The 16,575-nt window shown below is 45.2% G+C and overlaps 1 protein-coding gene across 2 annotated transcripts in view; it reads right to left on the bottom strand.

Moving 5' to 3' along the window:
- Positions 1–1,082: 1,082 nt before the first annotated feature.
- The window catches only part of CEP152 (centrosomal protein 152), a 60,336-nt gene continuing 44,843 nt past the window's right edge, over positions 1,083–16,575 (bottom strand). For both annotated transcript variants that reach the window (XM_077263712.1, XM_077263713.1), the window contains 5 exons: positions 15,741–15,831; positions 14,804–14,907; positions 7,867–8,023; positions 4,221–4,324; positions 1,083–2,172 (listed from right to left, as the gene is read on the bottom strand). In XM_077263712.1, the coding sequence (XP_077119827.1) occupies positions 1,328–2,172; positions 4,221–4,324; positions 7,867–8,023; positions 14,804–14,907; positions 15,741–15,831 (1,301 nt within the window). In that variant the 3' untranslated portion in view covers positions 1,083–1,327. The remainder of the gene's footprint in view (positions 2,173–4,220; positions 4,325–7,866; positions 8,024–14,803; positions 14,908–15,740; positions 15,832–16,575) is intronic.

The raw sequence follows: 16,575 nt of genomic DNA, 5'->3' as shown, positions 1-16,575 counted from the left end.
TTACCAGCGTAAAAGTAAAAAAAACAAACAGCACATGCTCACCTGCGCGTCCCTCGCCGTCCGCTTCCTGACACTGACTGAGCTCCGGCCCTAAAGTGAAAGTGAAAGCACAGCGGTGACGTCACCGCTCTGCTGATAGGGCCGGAGGCTCAGTCAGTGTCAGGAAGCAGACGCTGGGGGACGCGCAGGTGAGTATGTGCTGTTTGTTTTTTTACTTTTACGCTGGTAACCAGGGTAAACATCGGGTTACTAAGCGCGGCCCTGCGCTTAGCAACCTGATGTTTACCCTGGTTACCCGGGGACCTCGGCATCGTTGGTCGCTGGAGAGCAATCTGTGTGACAGCTCTCCAGCGATCAAACAGCGACGCTGCAGCGATCAGCATCGTTGTCGCTATCGCTGCAGCGTCGCTTCGTGTGAAGGTACCTTTAGGGTTAGGAGGAATATTAATATACTGTATTTTGTTTTATTTATACCTTCCACTGAGACAGTAAAAAAGCAAATGACACCTTTCAACCATCTACATATTAGGTTTTACATGGGACCAAAACATTTGGCAGACATACCTAGGTCAGATATAAGGTGGTTGGAATTAAGATTAACGAATGGGATTGTCCAACACAGTGCCTTATTAATCAGCTTGGGGAGCTAACAGGAGCAAAAAAAAAAAAAGCTCAGTGCTGAACCAATGACGTTCCTCTGGCATCAACATCTAGGAAGGGCGTCATGTGATCATTTAAGACAATCGGCAACTGCTGATCGGCTGCAGTGTATACTTTTCACTCAAGCAGCCTTCATGTGGCACCGATGCTGGTTGTTGATCACAGGAAACCAGTGGAGGATGCATGGCATGGATCCAGTAGGCGACTTCACATTTTTTTCTTACCTCCCTCAGCCCATTAACAATGGGATTGGCTAGTAGTGGGCAACTTCTTTAAAAGTCTACACTTGTAGATACAACTCATGAAAAATCTCTTTATTTCAGCATTTTTTAACAACTGAGTAGGTTTATTCATAAATACATTCTAACAACACCAACATTCCCAGCATACCGTATATCATATGCATGTTAAAAAAAAGCATGTTAAATAATAAAATGATCTTTATTTAAATAACATAATTATGCAAAACCAGGCACAAATATAAAAATAAGTATTTTGACAAACAAACACACACACATACAAAAATAAAGTATAAAAAAGGCACAAAACTATAGAGGAGCCAAAAAATAAATAAGTCAATTCATTCTGTAGTAACAATGTGCACGGCTAAAGAAACGGACAAGTAGTAAAAGCCTTCTGAGCATTTTTCCTGATAAATTAAAACGGTTTAAGTAAGCAACGGACTATCAAAGCCGCTGTCTTGCTTGGGGGATACAAAATCCAGCAATAATTTCCGTGAAAGTAGCTGGCTGCCTCGACCTACATCAGAGTATGGCTTAGATTCAACAGCTGCAGAGGGGTGACCCTCGGCTTTACTAGGATGCTGTGTACCAGGAGTCTGATCTCTCTTCTTTGCAATGTGTGCCGAGTGATTCTGACCTTCGTATCTGCTGCCAAAGCCATCATGACTTGCCTCCACGAAGGGAAATAAACCTGCTGCTGAAAAATTCCCAGGAATGTTCAGATTTTGAGACAAAGCCTTTAAATGGGTTACAGAGCTTTGTGTAGTCTGTGTTAAAAAAGGTCCTTTAATGTTCATACAGGTCCAGTCATTGCTTCCATTCTCATCCCGCACTGGAGTTTCATGGAGTTCAAACCTTCGTTTATCTGGTCTAGACTTCATATTTCCGTGATCTTGAAGCCCATGGAGAACAGACGGTTCACTCTGTTTATGAAATGTCACCTGGAGAGAATCTGCATTAACATTTGGACCATTGAAAGCGATACAGTCATCCAAAGGTGTGCTCATAGACCGTCCTATATGCCCTGCAGCTTTATGCTCAATATTGTCCTTTCCACATTGCTTTGAGTCATCAAGTCTAATGGTGGTGGGATCTTCTGTATTAGTGAATCTTCCCCCGTCCCCCTTCTCTTTCGCATGCCTCCTGATGAGCTCGTTCAGGGTCTTCCGTTCTGCGTTTCCACCACTTGATCTGTTACTTGGGAAGCTTACAACATTCCTCATTGGCTCACTTGCTTCAGAGTCACTTTCATCTTGGCTCACTGCAAATCCTAATTAAAGATCGAAAAGATATATAAAAGATACAGTGTTTAAGCCAATGCACTGTAATCTGCCATGTCAAGACTGCTAGTTGTTTGTCAAATGAAGTATACAGAGAGAACGGCGACTGCGGAATCAGAGGGCTTGGGTACAGACAAGTGCATTACGACTGTTAGTGTGAGGCTACTGTAAACTTAATATTTCTAATAAGTGAAGTCAAATAAAACTACACAAGTCTAAAAGCAAAAGGAACTTGCTGGATAGTACTCCATATTTCCCAGGAGAGAATATACTAACATTTTCTCCACTTTGTTAGGGTATGTCCCCATGGTCAATAAACGCTGCGGGTTGGACGCTGCGTACATCTGCAGCGTCCAACCCGCAGTGGCCAGATGTTACAGCATAGTGGATGGGATTTCAAGAAATCCCATGTCCACTATGCATGCACAGATGCCTCCGGCTTCCCTGCGGAGGACATGCGGCGCGTCTTTCCAGACTGCAGCATGTGTATTTATCTTGCGGTCACACTCAGTCTCTGCAAAATAAATATCACCAGTCCAATGTATTGGGCACGGTGATTCCGCATGGTTCAATGAACAAATGCGGAATCGCCTACATTCAAAAGCCGGCAGCGCTTTGGACGGAGCGGACATGTGCTGGGTCCAAAGCGCTGCCTAATACTGACTGTGGGGACGTAGACTCAGGGGTACCAGTATTTTAATGTCAGGAGTAAATTATTGTGCAGCATAGGACTTAATATCTGTGCACACACATGAACTGGCTGATGACTGATTAACCTGCATGAGGTTTATTTGCAGGTCAATAGGGTTCTAAAGCTGTGTAGCCGCCACACTGTAAGCCCAGCTTCTGGAAGGAAATACATTTTATTCCTCCGGCTTTCAGTCATTGAGGCGATGTTTCAGTCGATGCTCAGTACATAGTGAGTAGCGGCTGTAACCACGCCCCGCCACTGACGGACAGACAGCTTTTTGTTGATGCATTGCTGAGCCTGCTGTCAGTCACTATGTACGGAGCAATTAAGTATCAAAGATAGCTTGAATATTGGTTCAAAACAAGTACTTTTTTATCCTTGTGCCTTCTACATTTCCTCATAGATTTTAAGCTCTTGTGAGGAGGGCCGTCACTTTTATTTTTTGAACTGTTGATCAGTTTGTCACCATGTAATGTCTGATCTCCATTTTACATACATCTTCTGAACTGGAAAAGGCTGCAGAATATGTTTGCTTTATAGAAATACAGAGCAGAAGTCATCCCAAAACCTGGCCTACCTTCAATAATCACCAGCTCCTAACGCAAAAGGGCAGACTTGTGACCTTTATCTTTGCACCTGTCAATTATCTGTCAAGCTCATTAGCAATTTCGAGTGATTAATCTAACATACAGGGCTATGTGCCAAACTGAATTGAACACTGTTTTACTTGATTGCCTCTTTAAATCAAGTAGGTGTATGAATTATGCTAAATATTTGCGACATACTAACTTTTACATATTCTATAACACGTTTTACTATATTTAATGCTAAATTTCGACATCTGTGATATACAGTCCATGTACAGACAATGATGTGCGGACTTGCCGCGGGTCTCACAACTCAAACTTCTCAGCCTTATATATGTCAATGAGGCTGCTGAGTTTAGGTTGTGAGGCCCAGTGCACCTTCCCAACTTGGTTATCATCCATCTTTGCCTGCTTCTTGCTTAATTGACAGCTCTGACTTTCCCAAAGCCAAAGAAAGCCCGGAATGGATGATAAATATAACAAGGAGTTTGGGAAGTTGTACTCAAATGCTCAACCAAGCCAAGGATGTACCGAGTGCCTGTGCTTGGTTCGATCCGTCATTCTGTGCTGACAATCTTCAACTACACCTATTTTCTAAGTTTGAAATCCAAAGTGTTGTAAATGTTGCCCCTAACCAAATTATTTTAGGCGTAAACAAATAATGTCAGGAAGAAACAAAAAATTGACAAGAGAGGCAGGGCTCAGACCTAAGTAACAGATGCAAACATAATAAATGTATCCCCAAAGTGTAGATACATACCTACACGAAAGTTTCTACTTTTCGTTTTTTGGGACACTGGGGTCTCCAACACTTTCGCCATAGTTGCAAGTTTGCTTGCAGCATTCATTATTTTCTTTTCGGCTCTAACAAATCAAAGACCATTAGTAGAATAATGAGATGCAAAACAGTTATTATCCACATATGTGTATTTATATTGTACATTAGTCAAATAAAATTTCACAGAGAACATCAATGAAACCGGTTGTTTCACAGTTTTGCACTACAGTGGCTGGCAAAAGTATTCACTCCCTTGGATTTTTCCCTATTTTTTTACATTACAACTTGTGTTTAAATATTTTTGCAATTGGATTTGTGTGTGATGCATCAGTACTAAATAGTCTAAAGTTGGTGAAGTGAAGTGAGAAAAATATACAAATAAATTGAATTTATGGAATGAAATACCTAAAAATTGACATGTGCATATGTATTCAGCCCTTTTTCAATGAAGCCCCTAAAAATTTATGGTGGAAGCAATTACCTTCATAAGTCACATGCTTAGTGAAAGGAAGTCCACCTGTGTCACATGGTCTGTCAGTATATACACTTTACCTTTTCTGAAAGGCCACAGAGGCTGCAACACTATTAAGCAAGATGCACCACTAACCAAACAACACCATGAAGGCCAAGGAGATCTCCAAACAAGTCAGGGACAAAGTTGTTGAGAAAGACAAGTCAGAGTTGGGTTATAAAAAAAATCCCAATCTCTGATGATCCCCCAGAGCACCAATAAATTCATTATCATCAAATGGAAAGAACGTGGTACCACAACTAATCTGCCAAGAGAGGGGCCGGCCACCAAAACCCTCAGCCCGGGCAAGGAGAGCATTAATCAGAGAGGCAGCACACAGAGACCAAAGGTAGCCCTGAAGGAGCTGCAGAGTTTCCAAGCAGAGACTGGAGTATCTGTCCCTGCACTGACATTCTAAAATGGCAATGCAGTCTAAGCAGCAAGCACTAGACTGTGAAGCTGTGGTGGAAGGAAGCTACTGTCAGACACAGCCAGACTTCCCTTAGGGCTCTTGCACATGTCCTGATAATTCCGGTACTGAAAAAAACAGTACCAGATATATCTGTGTCCATGTGTTTAATACGTGTGGCATATACGTTTTACAATTACATCAGTATCACAAATACCAGAGGGGCCCCTGAACTGCAATGACCTCAGCACCATGAAAAAACATCTCACAGTGCAGCTCTCAGCTCAGTGAGTTCACAATGAGAACTGCAGTGAAGTCACTGAGCTCAACTGCGGTGAAGTCACTGAGCTGAGCGCTGCAGCGTGAGACTTTTTCCTCACTCTACTAGCGGTGATTTTTCATTGAGGTCCCCGCAGTTCAGGGACTCTGCTGGGAACGCAGCCTCAGTGACCTGAGGTAACCTTGAGATCACCGCTGGTCACTGATGCTGCGCTCACAGCAATTCATTCTTCCAGTGGTTCTCAGCCTGGACAGTCGCATCTTGACACCGTCCAGGTTGACAACTATTTTTCGCAGACATGGATTACGGCGTGGGACAGAACGACGAACAGGTGAGGGATATTATTGCATTTTATTTTTGTTTTATTACAGGAGATGAGGGCTTCAATGGAATGGGCGTTAGGCGAGTATAATGGTTTTTTATTTTTAAATAAAAAAGTTAAAGTGTGTTTTGTTTTTATTTCAAATACAGGACTTTATTCTTGCTGTGTGCTTATTTACAATATAACTAAAGGATTAGCAATCAATAGGCGTCTTATAGATGCCTCTCCATTACTAACTAGTGGGCTTCATGTCAACTGACAATACAAAGGTGACATCAACCCCACAAATATGAACCCTGCTTGCCACTGCCACAGGTCAAATTGGAAGAACCGGGCAAAGAGCCAGAATTGGAGCAAATGCTCCTTTTCTGAGTCGGCTGCGGGCTGCTATTTTTAGCTGGAGGGAGCCAATATCCATGGCCCCTTACCAGTCTGAAAATACCAGTCTCCAGCTATTTGCTTTAGCTTGGCTGGTTGTCAAAAATGGGGGGGAGCCCATGCGGTGTTTTTTTTTTAATTACTTTTTTAAATAATTTTAAACAGGGTGGGGACCCTTCTATTCTTGATAACCAGCCTTGCTAAAGCTGACAGCTGAGGGTTGCAGCTCACAAGTGTCAGTTTTGCCTGGCTGGTGATGAAAAATATAGGGGAACCCACGTCAATGCTTTTATTCATTTATTTATAGCGCAGGCTGATGAATACTCACATCAGCTGCCGCCTGTTCTTGCTGTCATCAGTTGAATACAACTCTCAACATTGTCCCCTGCTCGTGCTGATTGCTGCAAGTGTGCGGACGTTTTGCGGCCTGTGCTGCAGCTAAAAAACGGGCAAGTCAGCATGTTTTGCCAACAGACACATGGTCCGTGGAAACACACTAACATGAACAGACCCATTCACTTTAATGAGTCTACATGTGTAAGTCTCTGTGGTACGTGTGAGAACTGTCACCACACATACCGGAAACACAGAGGTGTGAAAGAGGCCTTAGAGAAGATAGACATGGTTTATTGCCAAGTGTACCATCTCCATTTCTGTGTAAATGTGCAAAAAGAAAAGGCTATAAGAAGCCACAGCCAGCTCACCAATCCAGGCAGGTGCACGGAACATCATCTTGGACTAAGATGGATATACATAACGAAGTAAGGAAGGCGTTCCAGCTCCATAAAATTCAAATGCATTGACTAAGATCGGGTACGATCGAAACGCGTCGCATGTACTCTGTACTTGGACTTTTGCGCTAAGGCAAGGACTGTTTGTACTACACCAATTTTTAATGGAGAAATAAAGCATTTGAATTTTATGGAGCTGGAACGCCTTCCTTACTTCGTTCCATTTCTGTGTACACAGCACTGAACCAGCACTCCTCTGGACTCAGCGACTATGTGATCACTGGGTGTAGGGAGAGAACAGGGCAAGTAATACAGACAGCTCTGCTATGCGGACAGGAGGCTGAAATCTCAATATAGCTGGGGCTAATATAGCAGCCACAGTGAATCACCAAAAAAAAAAAAGAATTAAAGAATATATGGATGTTAAAATCACTCCCTCACCACAAAGGTGTTTTAAGACCTTATGGGGGATAAAAGTAAAATAAATGGAAAAAAAATAGCACAAATAAATTTAAAACTAAAGAATGAAGACACAGACAGCTGAAATCGCTGGGAAGAGGAATTGGAAATATTTTTAGCAGTCCCTTGTGCTTGTAAAAGATTTAATTAAAACGAGAAAAATTAGACCCTTTTTTTTCTCTCTTGATAAGAGAAAAAGAAAAGGACTGCAAAAAGCATGTCAGGAAGGGGGAAATATGTCCCGGTCCTGAACTGGTCAATGCTGGTTATAAATGTGCCAAAACTGTATGCATTTACTAAATAATCTAAGGATGGTCATAGGGAAGAATTAATTTGTCTATGCTCTAATATCCCACAAAATTCTCTGATAAAATAAAACATAACATAAAATATAAAAACATAACATAAAACAAACAGCATGAACTTTAACAAGCACTTGTTATATTCCCACATGAAAAAATAGATTGCCTTTTGTCTGAATGTACAAATCCAATGACATATTTCAGAGCCTAGAATTAAGCTGCTGATTTACACTCACCCCATATTCTTTCCATCGTCCTTTAGTAATTGTTGCAGACAGGTCAAGTAATATTTGCGCATTTTCCTAGCCGTTTCTTGCCGTTCTCTTAGAACTTCATTTTTCAACATTTCAGCAGCTCTTCCCTTACTATCATGTATATAACGAAGCATGTCATCTGTTTAATCAATAGGGAAAAAAACTCTAGTGCATGGTCGCAGTAATGCTGGTGTATTGTCCATTAGCAAGACCAATAGTAATCAGTGTGTCTACAACTCCTAGAATCCTCAGCACGACTGGGGAAAATAGGGATTTTTGTGTACTTACCGAAAAATCCTTTTCTCCGAGCCATTCATTGGGGGACACAGACCATGGGTGTATGCTGCTGCCACCAGGAGGCTGACACTAAGTATTACAAAGAAAGTTAGCTCCTCCCCTGCAGTATACACCCCTCTGCTGGCTCCCAGCTAACCAGTTCGGTGCAAAAGCAGTAGGAGATCAATAACATATAAGCGTATAGCATGTCACATCATATATGAGAGTAACATATCAAATGATAAAAACAAATACAACTAATAATAGGGAGGGAGCTGTGTCCCCCAATGAATGGCTCGGAGAAAAGGATTTTACGGTAAGTACACAAAAATCCCTATTTCTCCTTCGCCTCATTGGGGGACACAGACCATGGGACGTCCCAAAGCAGTCCCTGGGTGGGGACAACATCAGATCAGGCCGTGTAACCGCTACTTACAAGTGCGCCAAGGCGGCCTGCAAAGTCCGCCTGCCCAGACTCACATCTGAGGAAGTGTGTGAATTATAGTGCTTCAAGAATGCATGCGGACCTGAGACAGGGAGATAGGCTGACATCTAGCACGGAAGGACTCCTGGATGGTGAAAAGAATCCACCAGGCTAACGTGGCCGATGAACCCGGCTAAACCCTTCCTGTGACCATCGGGAAGCCTACTTACCATCGAGAAGCCCAAGCAAAGTGTCCAACCTTTGGAAGGACGCCGTCCTCGATACGTACCCACTTGGAGCACTCACTTCTTCCAGATTATGGAGAACCCATTCCGATGTGTGGACTGGAGCCGAAAGATGAGAGGACGATGCCCCTGCAACAGTGGGAATACAAAACCACCTTGGCAACGAGGGAATGGGATGGCTTGAGGGCAACGATGCATAGATGGTAATAAGGAAAAAAGACTGAAAGGAACAGAGTGGGAAGCTCTGAAGACTCATCAGGATGACAAGAACGCATAGAAGAAAGGGGAGTGACGTTCCCTTATCGTAAAGTCTTTCTGGATCGAAAAAGGAGTGTACTGTAAGATCCCCAGGACCATTAAGGTCCCCCAGATCTAACGGTACGCGGTAGGGAAGAACTACAGGTGGAGACTCCCTGCGAGAAGGTCCATATTTCCAATTTTGACGAAATAAGACGGAGAAATACTAGTACCGCAAGCGAGAAAACCTGACATGGTCAGTGCGGGTCTCCCAGGATCACTGGGGGCCTTTTTCGCTTCCAAAAAGGTCTCAGACGTAGTGGAAGAGGAGTTATGGAAATTGGTACCGTGGAAGAAACGGAGTATGCACTGCGATGGACTTGGATCTTGCAGCCAAACCATGAACTGGAGTACATAGGCGTTCAGCTTGGACGCCATCCGACCTACATCTGGAGTACTCCAGTGAAGGCAGATGTGAAGGAAGACTTCCGAGTGAAGTTCCCACTCACTTGAGGAGAAAACCCTGACGGCTGAATATGTCAGCCGCCCAGTGTTCTACTCCAGGGACATGTACTGTTGAGATCACCGAATGATAGATCTCGGCCCATCAGAGAGTGCGAGGTACCTCGGCCATGGCGCTTGACTGTGGGTACCTGCGAGATGATTGACGTATGGCACAGCCGTGGCATTATCCAAATTGAAGACGGATGGTTGACCCGCCTAAGGGCAGTGGACCTGCTGTGGGATTGGCCGTACTGTTCAGATCCCCAGAGAAATGATCGGGAGAAGAAGACGGGCATTGGTATCCCTAATAACCATTGGACCAGAAGAAGGCTCTGGATGAGGAAGGAGCTTAGAAACTACCTTTTGAAAGCCTGATTGACTTGCTGAAAACGAGCGGAGCAAAAGAAAACTACTTCCGTTTTCATCTTATTGCTCGGAACCCTCCTAGCTAATTGAATGAACTGAGGGAATGAGTGATCAAGTGCACAAGCTCCGTGTTGAAGGGCCACGACCTTGACTCGAGAGAGAGAATTACCATCCTTCTTGTGCAGGATCATCGTCAAAGAGGATCTGCTGGGCTGGGAATGAGGAAAAAACTTGTCTAAGTTTAGCTGCTAGCCCAAGAGAGAGGGTATTGCAAGTGATATAGACGACTTAGCGTAGTCCTTGTAGAGCGGCTAGAGAGTCGACCGAGTAGGGCAGGACGACCATGTTTCTAAGGTGCAGGAAGCGCATGACAACCGTCATGACCCTTGCGACCACTCTGGTGTGGTAGCCAGGCAGAAGGGCCAGGTCGTGAAAATACTGTTCGCGAATGGAAAGGCGAAGAGATTATAGTAGAGAGGAGAAATAGGTATGTGAGGGAAGAATCCCGGATGACGATGGATGCCAGAAAACAACCACGTTTCTCTGTTGAAGTAGTGGCTGAGCGGAGGAACTCCATCCGAAAAAAGAGAGGGCCCTGTCAAAGGTTGTTAGAAGTTTGGGGTCCAGAAATGGAGATACTTTTCATTCCCTCCATTTTGGAACCAAGATCCCTTAGATCTAGACTGTCCTGGCCAATGCTTCCACTGCTGGTTGAGCTTGAAGAAGAGATACGATCCCTTGCTAGTCTTTCGCTCAGAAGATTTGATTGGCCAGCTATACTGTGGAACGAAGTAGATAAGGTCTGGGACCCGGAGACTTTCATTCTCTCCCTTTGGTCAAGCAACCCATGTGGCGGCTAAGGAAGGGTAGAGCGCTAAACCCGAAACCACAGGACGGAACTAACTAGACCTGCTATCCGACCGTCTGTGGAATCTTAATTGATGATACACCGGCCAGGATACTGGTAGGAATACCGCAAGAAATTCTGCCCGGCGAGTCTGACAAGTGACAGAATGCGGGACTGTAACCAGCAGGTCTCTGCCATCGTGCAGAGAAGAAAATAAGGAAAAAAATAAAAATAAATAAAAAATAAAAAACCTCGATCCACCATCTCTTAACAGGGAAGTGGAGAGGAATCGTCCACTTTCTTGCATCTGATACAAAGGGGGGAAAAACCTCCTTGTTGGGACGCCACAAATGTGTGCCTCAGTACATCCCCAGAATTGAGGTTTCCGAGTGGACAGGGCAGGTTGTGGCGATAGACCTGGATGCAGAAGAAGATACATGGAGGCGACACTCCGTGTGCTCGTCTGTTGAAGGTGTGGGGGGAAATCGGAGCCCTTAAAGGGACCCGTCGCCCATAAAATTCCGACCAGGTATGGTATCCTACTTAGAGGTCATCCAGTGCATCACCGTCAAATGTTGATGGAGATTTTCTAGAACCTGTACGTTTTTCTAGAATACTTGCGGCCCCTGCTAGCCGACGGCTCCTATTGTAGGAAAGGGAGCATGTGAGTGCTCCAGAGCTCAGTTAGGGTGACCAGCTTAGGATAGATGATGTGCCCTTAAGACCAGTAAATACTGGTCATGCGCTTTTAAGGCTAGGGGTTACTGGCCATGAGCCTTTAAGACCAGGGAATACTGGTCTTGTGCCTTTTGTAAGATGAAATACTGTTCATGTGCCTTTAAAAGCAGGGCATGCTGAAATCCAGGAGATAATGGTCATGTGCCCTTAAAACCAGGGTATGCTGGTCATTTGCGTTTAAGACCAGGGCGTACTGGTCCTGAGCCTTTAAGTCCAGGGCATAATGGTCACGTGCCTTAAAGACCTGGGCATACTGGTCGTGTGCCTTTAAAAGCCAGGGCGTACTGGACATGAGCCTTTAAGACCAGGGCATACTGGTCATGTGCCTAGAAAACCAGGACGTACTAGTCATGTGCCTTTAAGACCAGGGCATACTGGATATTGCGTTTAAGACCAGGGGATACTGGTCACGTGCCCATAAGACCAGGGCATACTGGTCATGGCCTTGAAAAACCAGGACGTACTAGTTATGTGCCTTTAAGACCAGGGCATACTGGTTATTGCGTTTAAGACCAGGGGATACTGGTCACGTGCCCTTAAGACCAGGGCATACTGGTCATGGCCTTGAAAAACCCAGGACGTACTAGTCATGTGTCTATAAGACCGGGGCATACTGATTATAGCGTTTAAGACCAGGGGATACTGGTCACGTGCCTTTAAGACCAGGGCATACTGGTCATGTGCTTTTAAGACCAGGGTATACTGGACACGTGTCTTTAAGACCAGGGAATACTGGTCACGAGTCTATAAGACCAGGGCATGCTGGTCACGTGCCTTTAAGACCAGGAATACTGGTCATGAGAGGAATGTAGGAACAAGTGCCTTAAAGACCAGCAAAGCTGGTAATGTGCCTTTAAGAACAAAAAAAGCTGGTCATGCTCCTTTAAGACCAGGGATGCTGGTCATGTGTCTTTAAGACGAGGGCACACTTGCCATGTGCCTTTAAGACCAGTGCCTACTGGCCCTGTGCCTTTAAGACCAGGGCATACTGGCCTGATTAAGTACTAAGGAAAAAGAGACCGGCTTCTGGCAGAGCAGAGAATGCTGGGGATGTGACCCTTTTAAAACTAGGGGACCCTTAAGACCAGGGAATGCTGGTCCTGGGTTTAATAAAAAGGCATGGAAAGCTGGGGATGCACCTATGGGCCCAGCGACTACCGAGGCAGAGTAGCAAATACCAGGGAATGAGTCACCAGGGAATGAGTCACCAGGGAATGAGTCACCAGGGAATGAGTCACCAGGGAATGAGTCACCAGGGAATGAGTCACCAGGGAAGGAATGAGTCACCAGGGAATGAGTCACCAGGGAATGAGTCACCAGGGAATGAGTCACCAGGGAATGAGTCACCAGGGAATGAGTCATGAGAGCTTCGTTGCTGGGAACTCACAGCTCTCCGTTTGCAAGCCTGCATACTGTACTATACATTCTGTAGTGTGCAGGAGCACCAGAAAATTGCAGCCTTAAGTACATAAAAAAACAGGGAAAGCTAGTCCCTTAATGCTGCCGGGATGCGTGCCGGGGGGGGGGGGGGGGGGCGATTCACCTTACTCAGGTTCTGAGTCCCCCGACTGGAATAGCGCTGACTTCAGCGCTGAAAAACCGCCGGCCGCAGCCCCCTCCAGAAGAAATAGTGACCGCAATGGAGGAGGAGGAAGATGGCCGCCGAGATCTCGTCTGGAACGAGAAGCGCCTGAATAGGGGGGCGGAGCCGCTAGAAGGGAGCAAGCGGTGGGCGGGGCCTCCCGGGCTGCGGCCTAAACAGGGCCGAAGCCGGGGACTAAAGTTATGGCTTCGGCCGGCGCGCACCCGCAGACTGAGGGGAAAAGTGCCGCGAAGCTCTGTGGGGACCCAGTCGCTATGGAGCCCTCCTCTGACCGTCGGAACACCCAAATCTCACGGAGCACTTACCCCAATATGGAGGGGGACCATGGCAGATGCTGCAGGTAGGAGCTGTGCCCGGGTAGATAGGACGATGCAGGGTTGGGGAGCCTCCATCCACCATCCCTGCAGAAGAGGGGTGGAGAGGAACCGTCTGCCTCCTTCCATCATCCGCTTTTTCAGTGGTGATGCAGTGGGGGCTGCTCGGACGCCACGCTGGAAGGTGCCTCTGTACAGCCGAGGGTAAAACCTGGTGGACAGGGCTGAATGTCCGGCAATAGGCCTGGCTGCAGAAGAGGATACTGAAGGTAAAACTCCAGTGCTCGTCTGATAAGGGAGGGGGGAGTTCGGTGCCCTTGAAGGGGCCCGTCGCCCCTAGAATCAGCTCAGGCAGTGGCTTCCCACGTCGCAGGAGAGGATACGGAGAGGTAAAACTCCCGTGCTCGCCTGTTGATGGTTCGAGGAGATCGGAACATGAAAGAATCCGTCGCCCCATTCGACCGTAGTAAAAAGTAAAAAACGGAAAAAAAAGAGTTCTTTGGGTCTGAATAGCAGACCCGTCCGTGTGCCTCCTACGGACACTAAGCAAGAACTGGTTAGCTGGGAGCCAGCAGAGGGGTGTATACTGCAGGGGAGGAGCTAACTTTCTTTGTAATACTTAGTGTCAGCCTCCTGGTGGCAGCAGCATACACCCATGGTCTGTGTCCCCCAATGAGGCGAAGGAGAAATGTACTCTATTTTTAAAGTGATAACTAAATATAAAAAGTAAACTTACCATTTACAATGACTATTGACTAGTGATAAGCAAGCATGCTTGCTGATGCTCGATCGAGCACTGGGTAGTGCTGAGTAACGCATGGAGCTTGAGTCCCTCATTTTAAATCGGAGTCGCACAGCACTGAACCTGAGGAAAAGTCTCTGTCCTCCTTCCTTCGCTGTACTAATAATATTAGCAATTACCTCCAATTAGAAATGTACTACAGTTCTACTGATTCGCTATATCGCTTACCCCATGTGCAGGGCATTACAGTAGCTTAGGTATCCATAGTTCCGACCACTCGTATAGTGACAGTCAGCTGTTAGTGGTCGTAACCATGGATACCTAAGCTACTGCAATGATAACAGATCTCAGTTTACTCTCAGCAACCCCTCAGCCTTTCTATCCATAGCATCTCGGAGACGTGACGAGTCTTCAAAAGGAAATTGAGGTCTTCTTTGCCACTTTGGCAATAGAAATGTCATTTTTTGGGATCTCTTCCCAAACCTTGACTTCCTCTGGATCAAAGGGGAGACTAGCTTTGAAATCTCTGGGAATGAGAAGCCTCTTTTCTGCATCTTCCCATTCTTCCATAATCATGGCCTTTATATGTTTGTTGATTTGTTGAATTTGAGTTGTCAACTTACTTTTTATTTTGTCCACAGCTTTGATATACTGAGCACGCATCTCTTCTAGAGCATTTCCTCTACAAAGAGCGCAGCCCTTCTCTGAACCCTCGTCTTGTTGGTTACTACAATAAAAAGAGTTAACGAATAAATGTTAAGTAATGGCTTTATTATCCAAACAGCCTAGATGCCATCTCCTTGCTGCCCTGCATCTGGGCATAAAATTAAAACCCCATGCACAAATCCAAGGTTGTCCGAACCCATGATCTAATGTGTATGGGGAGACTCCTAAATCTCACCAAACAAATAATGTTGGGGAAGATGAAGATCTGTCATATCTGATTTCGGACTGTTGATCTTTTTGTTCTCTAAGAGATAAGACATAAGAGAGGTCTGGCAGTGGCTCTCAAAAGCATCTAGATGCACCTGGCAATTTGAGAGCTTCTGTGTAAGGCTGGGATCACACTTGTGAGTGCAATGCGAGTCTCTCGCCTCAATACCCGGCACTGTCACAGTCACTCTGGACCGGAGCACTCAGCTGCATAGAAATACAAGCAGCAGCACACTGCTGGCGGCAGTGCCTGGTATTGAGGCGAGAGACTCAGGTGAGTTTCTCGCATTGCACTCACAAGTGTGACCCCGGCCTAAGGGAGAGTTTTGGGGGAGATAGGTGCCAGCCGAACAATTGGCTGAAGCACTGTATGGCAGACAGCCATCTACAGTGTATGGGGCTTTAGATCAGGCAAGTAGTACTGATAAAAGAGGTTTCTGAGTCCAGGTTCTGTAAAAAAGCATGGGATTCACCATAGAACCTGACAAAGCATAGCAAATCTAAGTTAGAGAGCTCGTTCTAGAAAGAAAAAAAAATGCTAAATGCCTGCTGATAGACATGAGCATCAGAAATAAAAGATTAAAAAAAACACAAAAATAAAAAACAAAAACTACCGTAGAACCTCACCTTTGTGACGTGCTGTTACTGTTCACTTCTTCAAGAGTTTTATGAAGTTCAGCATTTTCTTGCCTTAGATTTTGGGTAACAATTTCATTGCCTGAAATTAAACTAAAACTAGTCAGGAATTACTTATACGAGTAGAGCGCCATCCTGAAACAGAATATGGTAACACTCACAGACATCATTTTATAAATTCTATTATTATAATTTCTATCATTAACGGGAACCCGTCATGTCCCCGTGCCCTCCAACCAAGCAGCATTAGTATATGTATTTCTAAATTCCCTGCCTAACCAGCCCTGTATAATGTTAGTCACTTAAATCCATGTTTAAAAAATGTATCTATACCCTCAGGTTTTTTTTAAAGAATTATGCCTTTGACTCGTCAATGTGGCGTTAGTTTCCCCAGATTAGTCGGCCCTCTCCACATGCACTACGCATGACTGAAAATGCAGAAGATGTACGTGAGCCATTTCTGATAGATCCCTTTTACTAAAGAGCAGAGCATGGTGGAAGTGGAGATGACACATCTATAGCTATATCTAAGGAGGGGATACAAACATCAGAGAGAGTTTACCGCTTGGACCCTCCTCTAATAACTAAAGTAGATATCCCTAGAAAGAGCCGCTACCGGACTGGAGGACTCCATGTAGCCACGCATTACAGTATACCCATTTGAATGGGTGGATCCATGGTGTAGGGACGTAACACCATACACAGTCTCCATACAAGATGAAGTCAACAAACCCTGAGGGGCAGTTAGCAAATGCTGTATTAGCGGGGGGTGAGGAATCTCATTCTAGACACTCACGTGTTAGTCATAATATATGCTCAATAAAGA

The sequence above is a fragment of the Ranitomeya variabilis genome, chromosome 5 (genome assembly GCF_051348905.1).
Source record: "Ranitomeya variabilis isolate aRanVar5 chromosome 5, aRanVar5.hap1, whole genome shotgun sequence".
In the NCBI taxonomy this organism is placed as follows: Eukaryota; Metazoa; Chordata; class Amphibia; order Anura; family Dendrobatidae; genus Ranitomeya; species Ranitomeya variabilis.
This window is presented reverse-complemented; position numbering and strand designations above follow the sequence as displayed.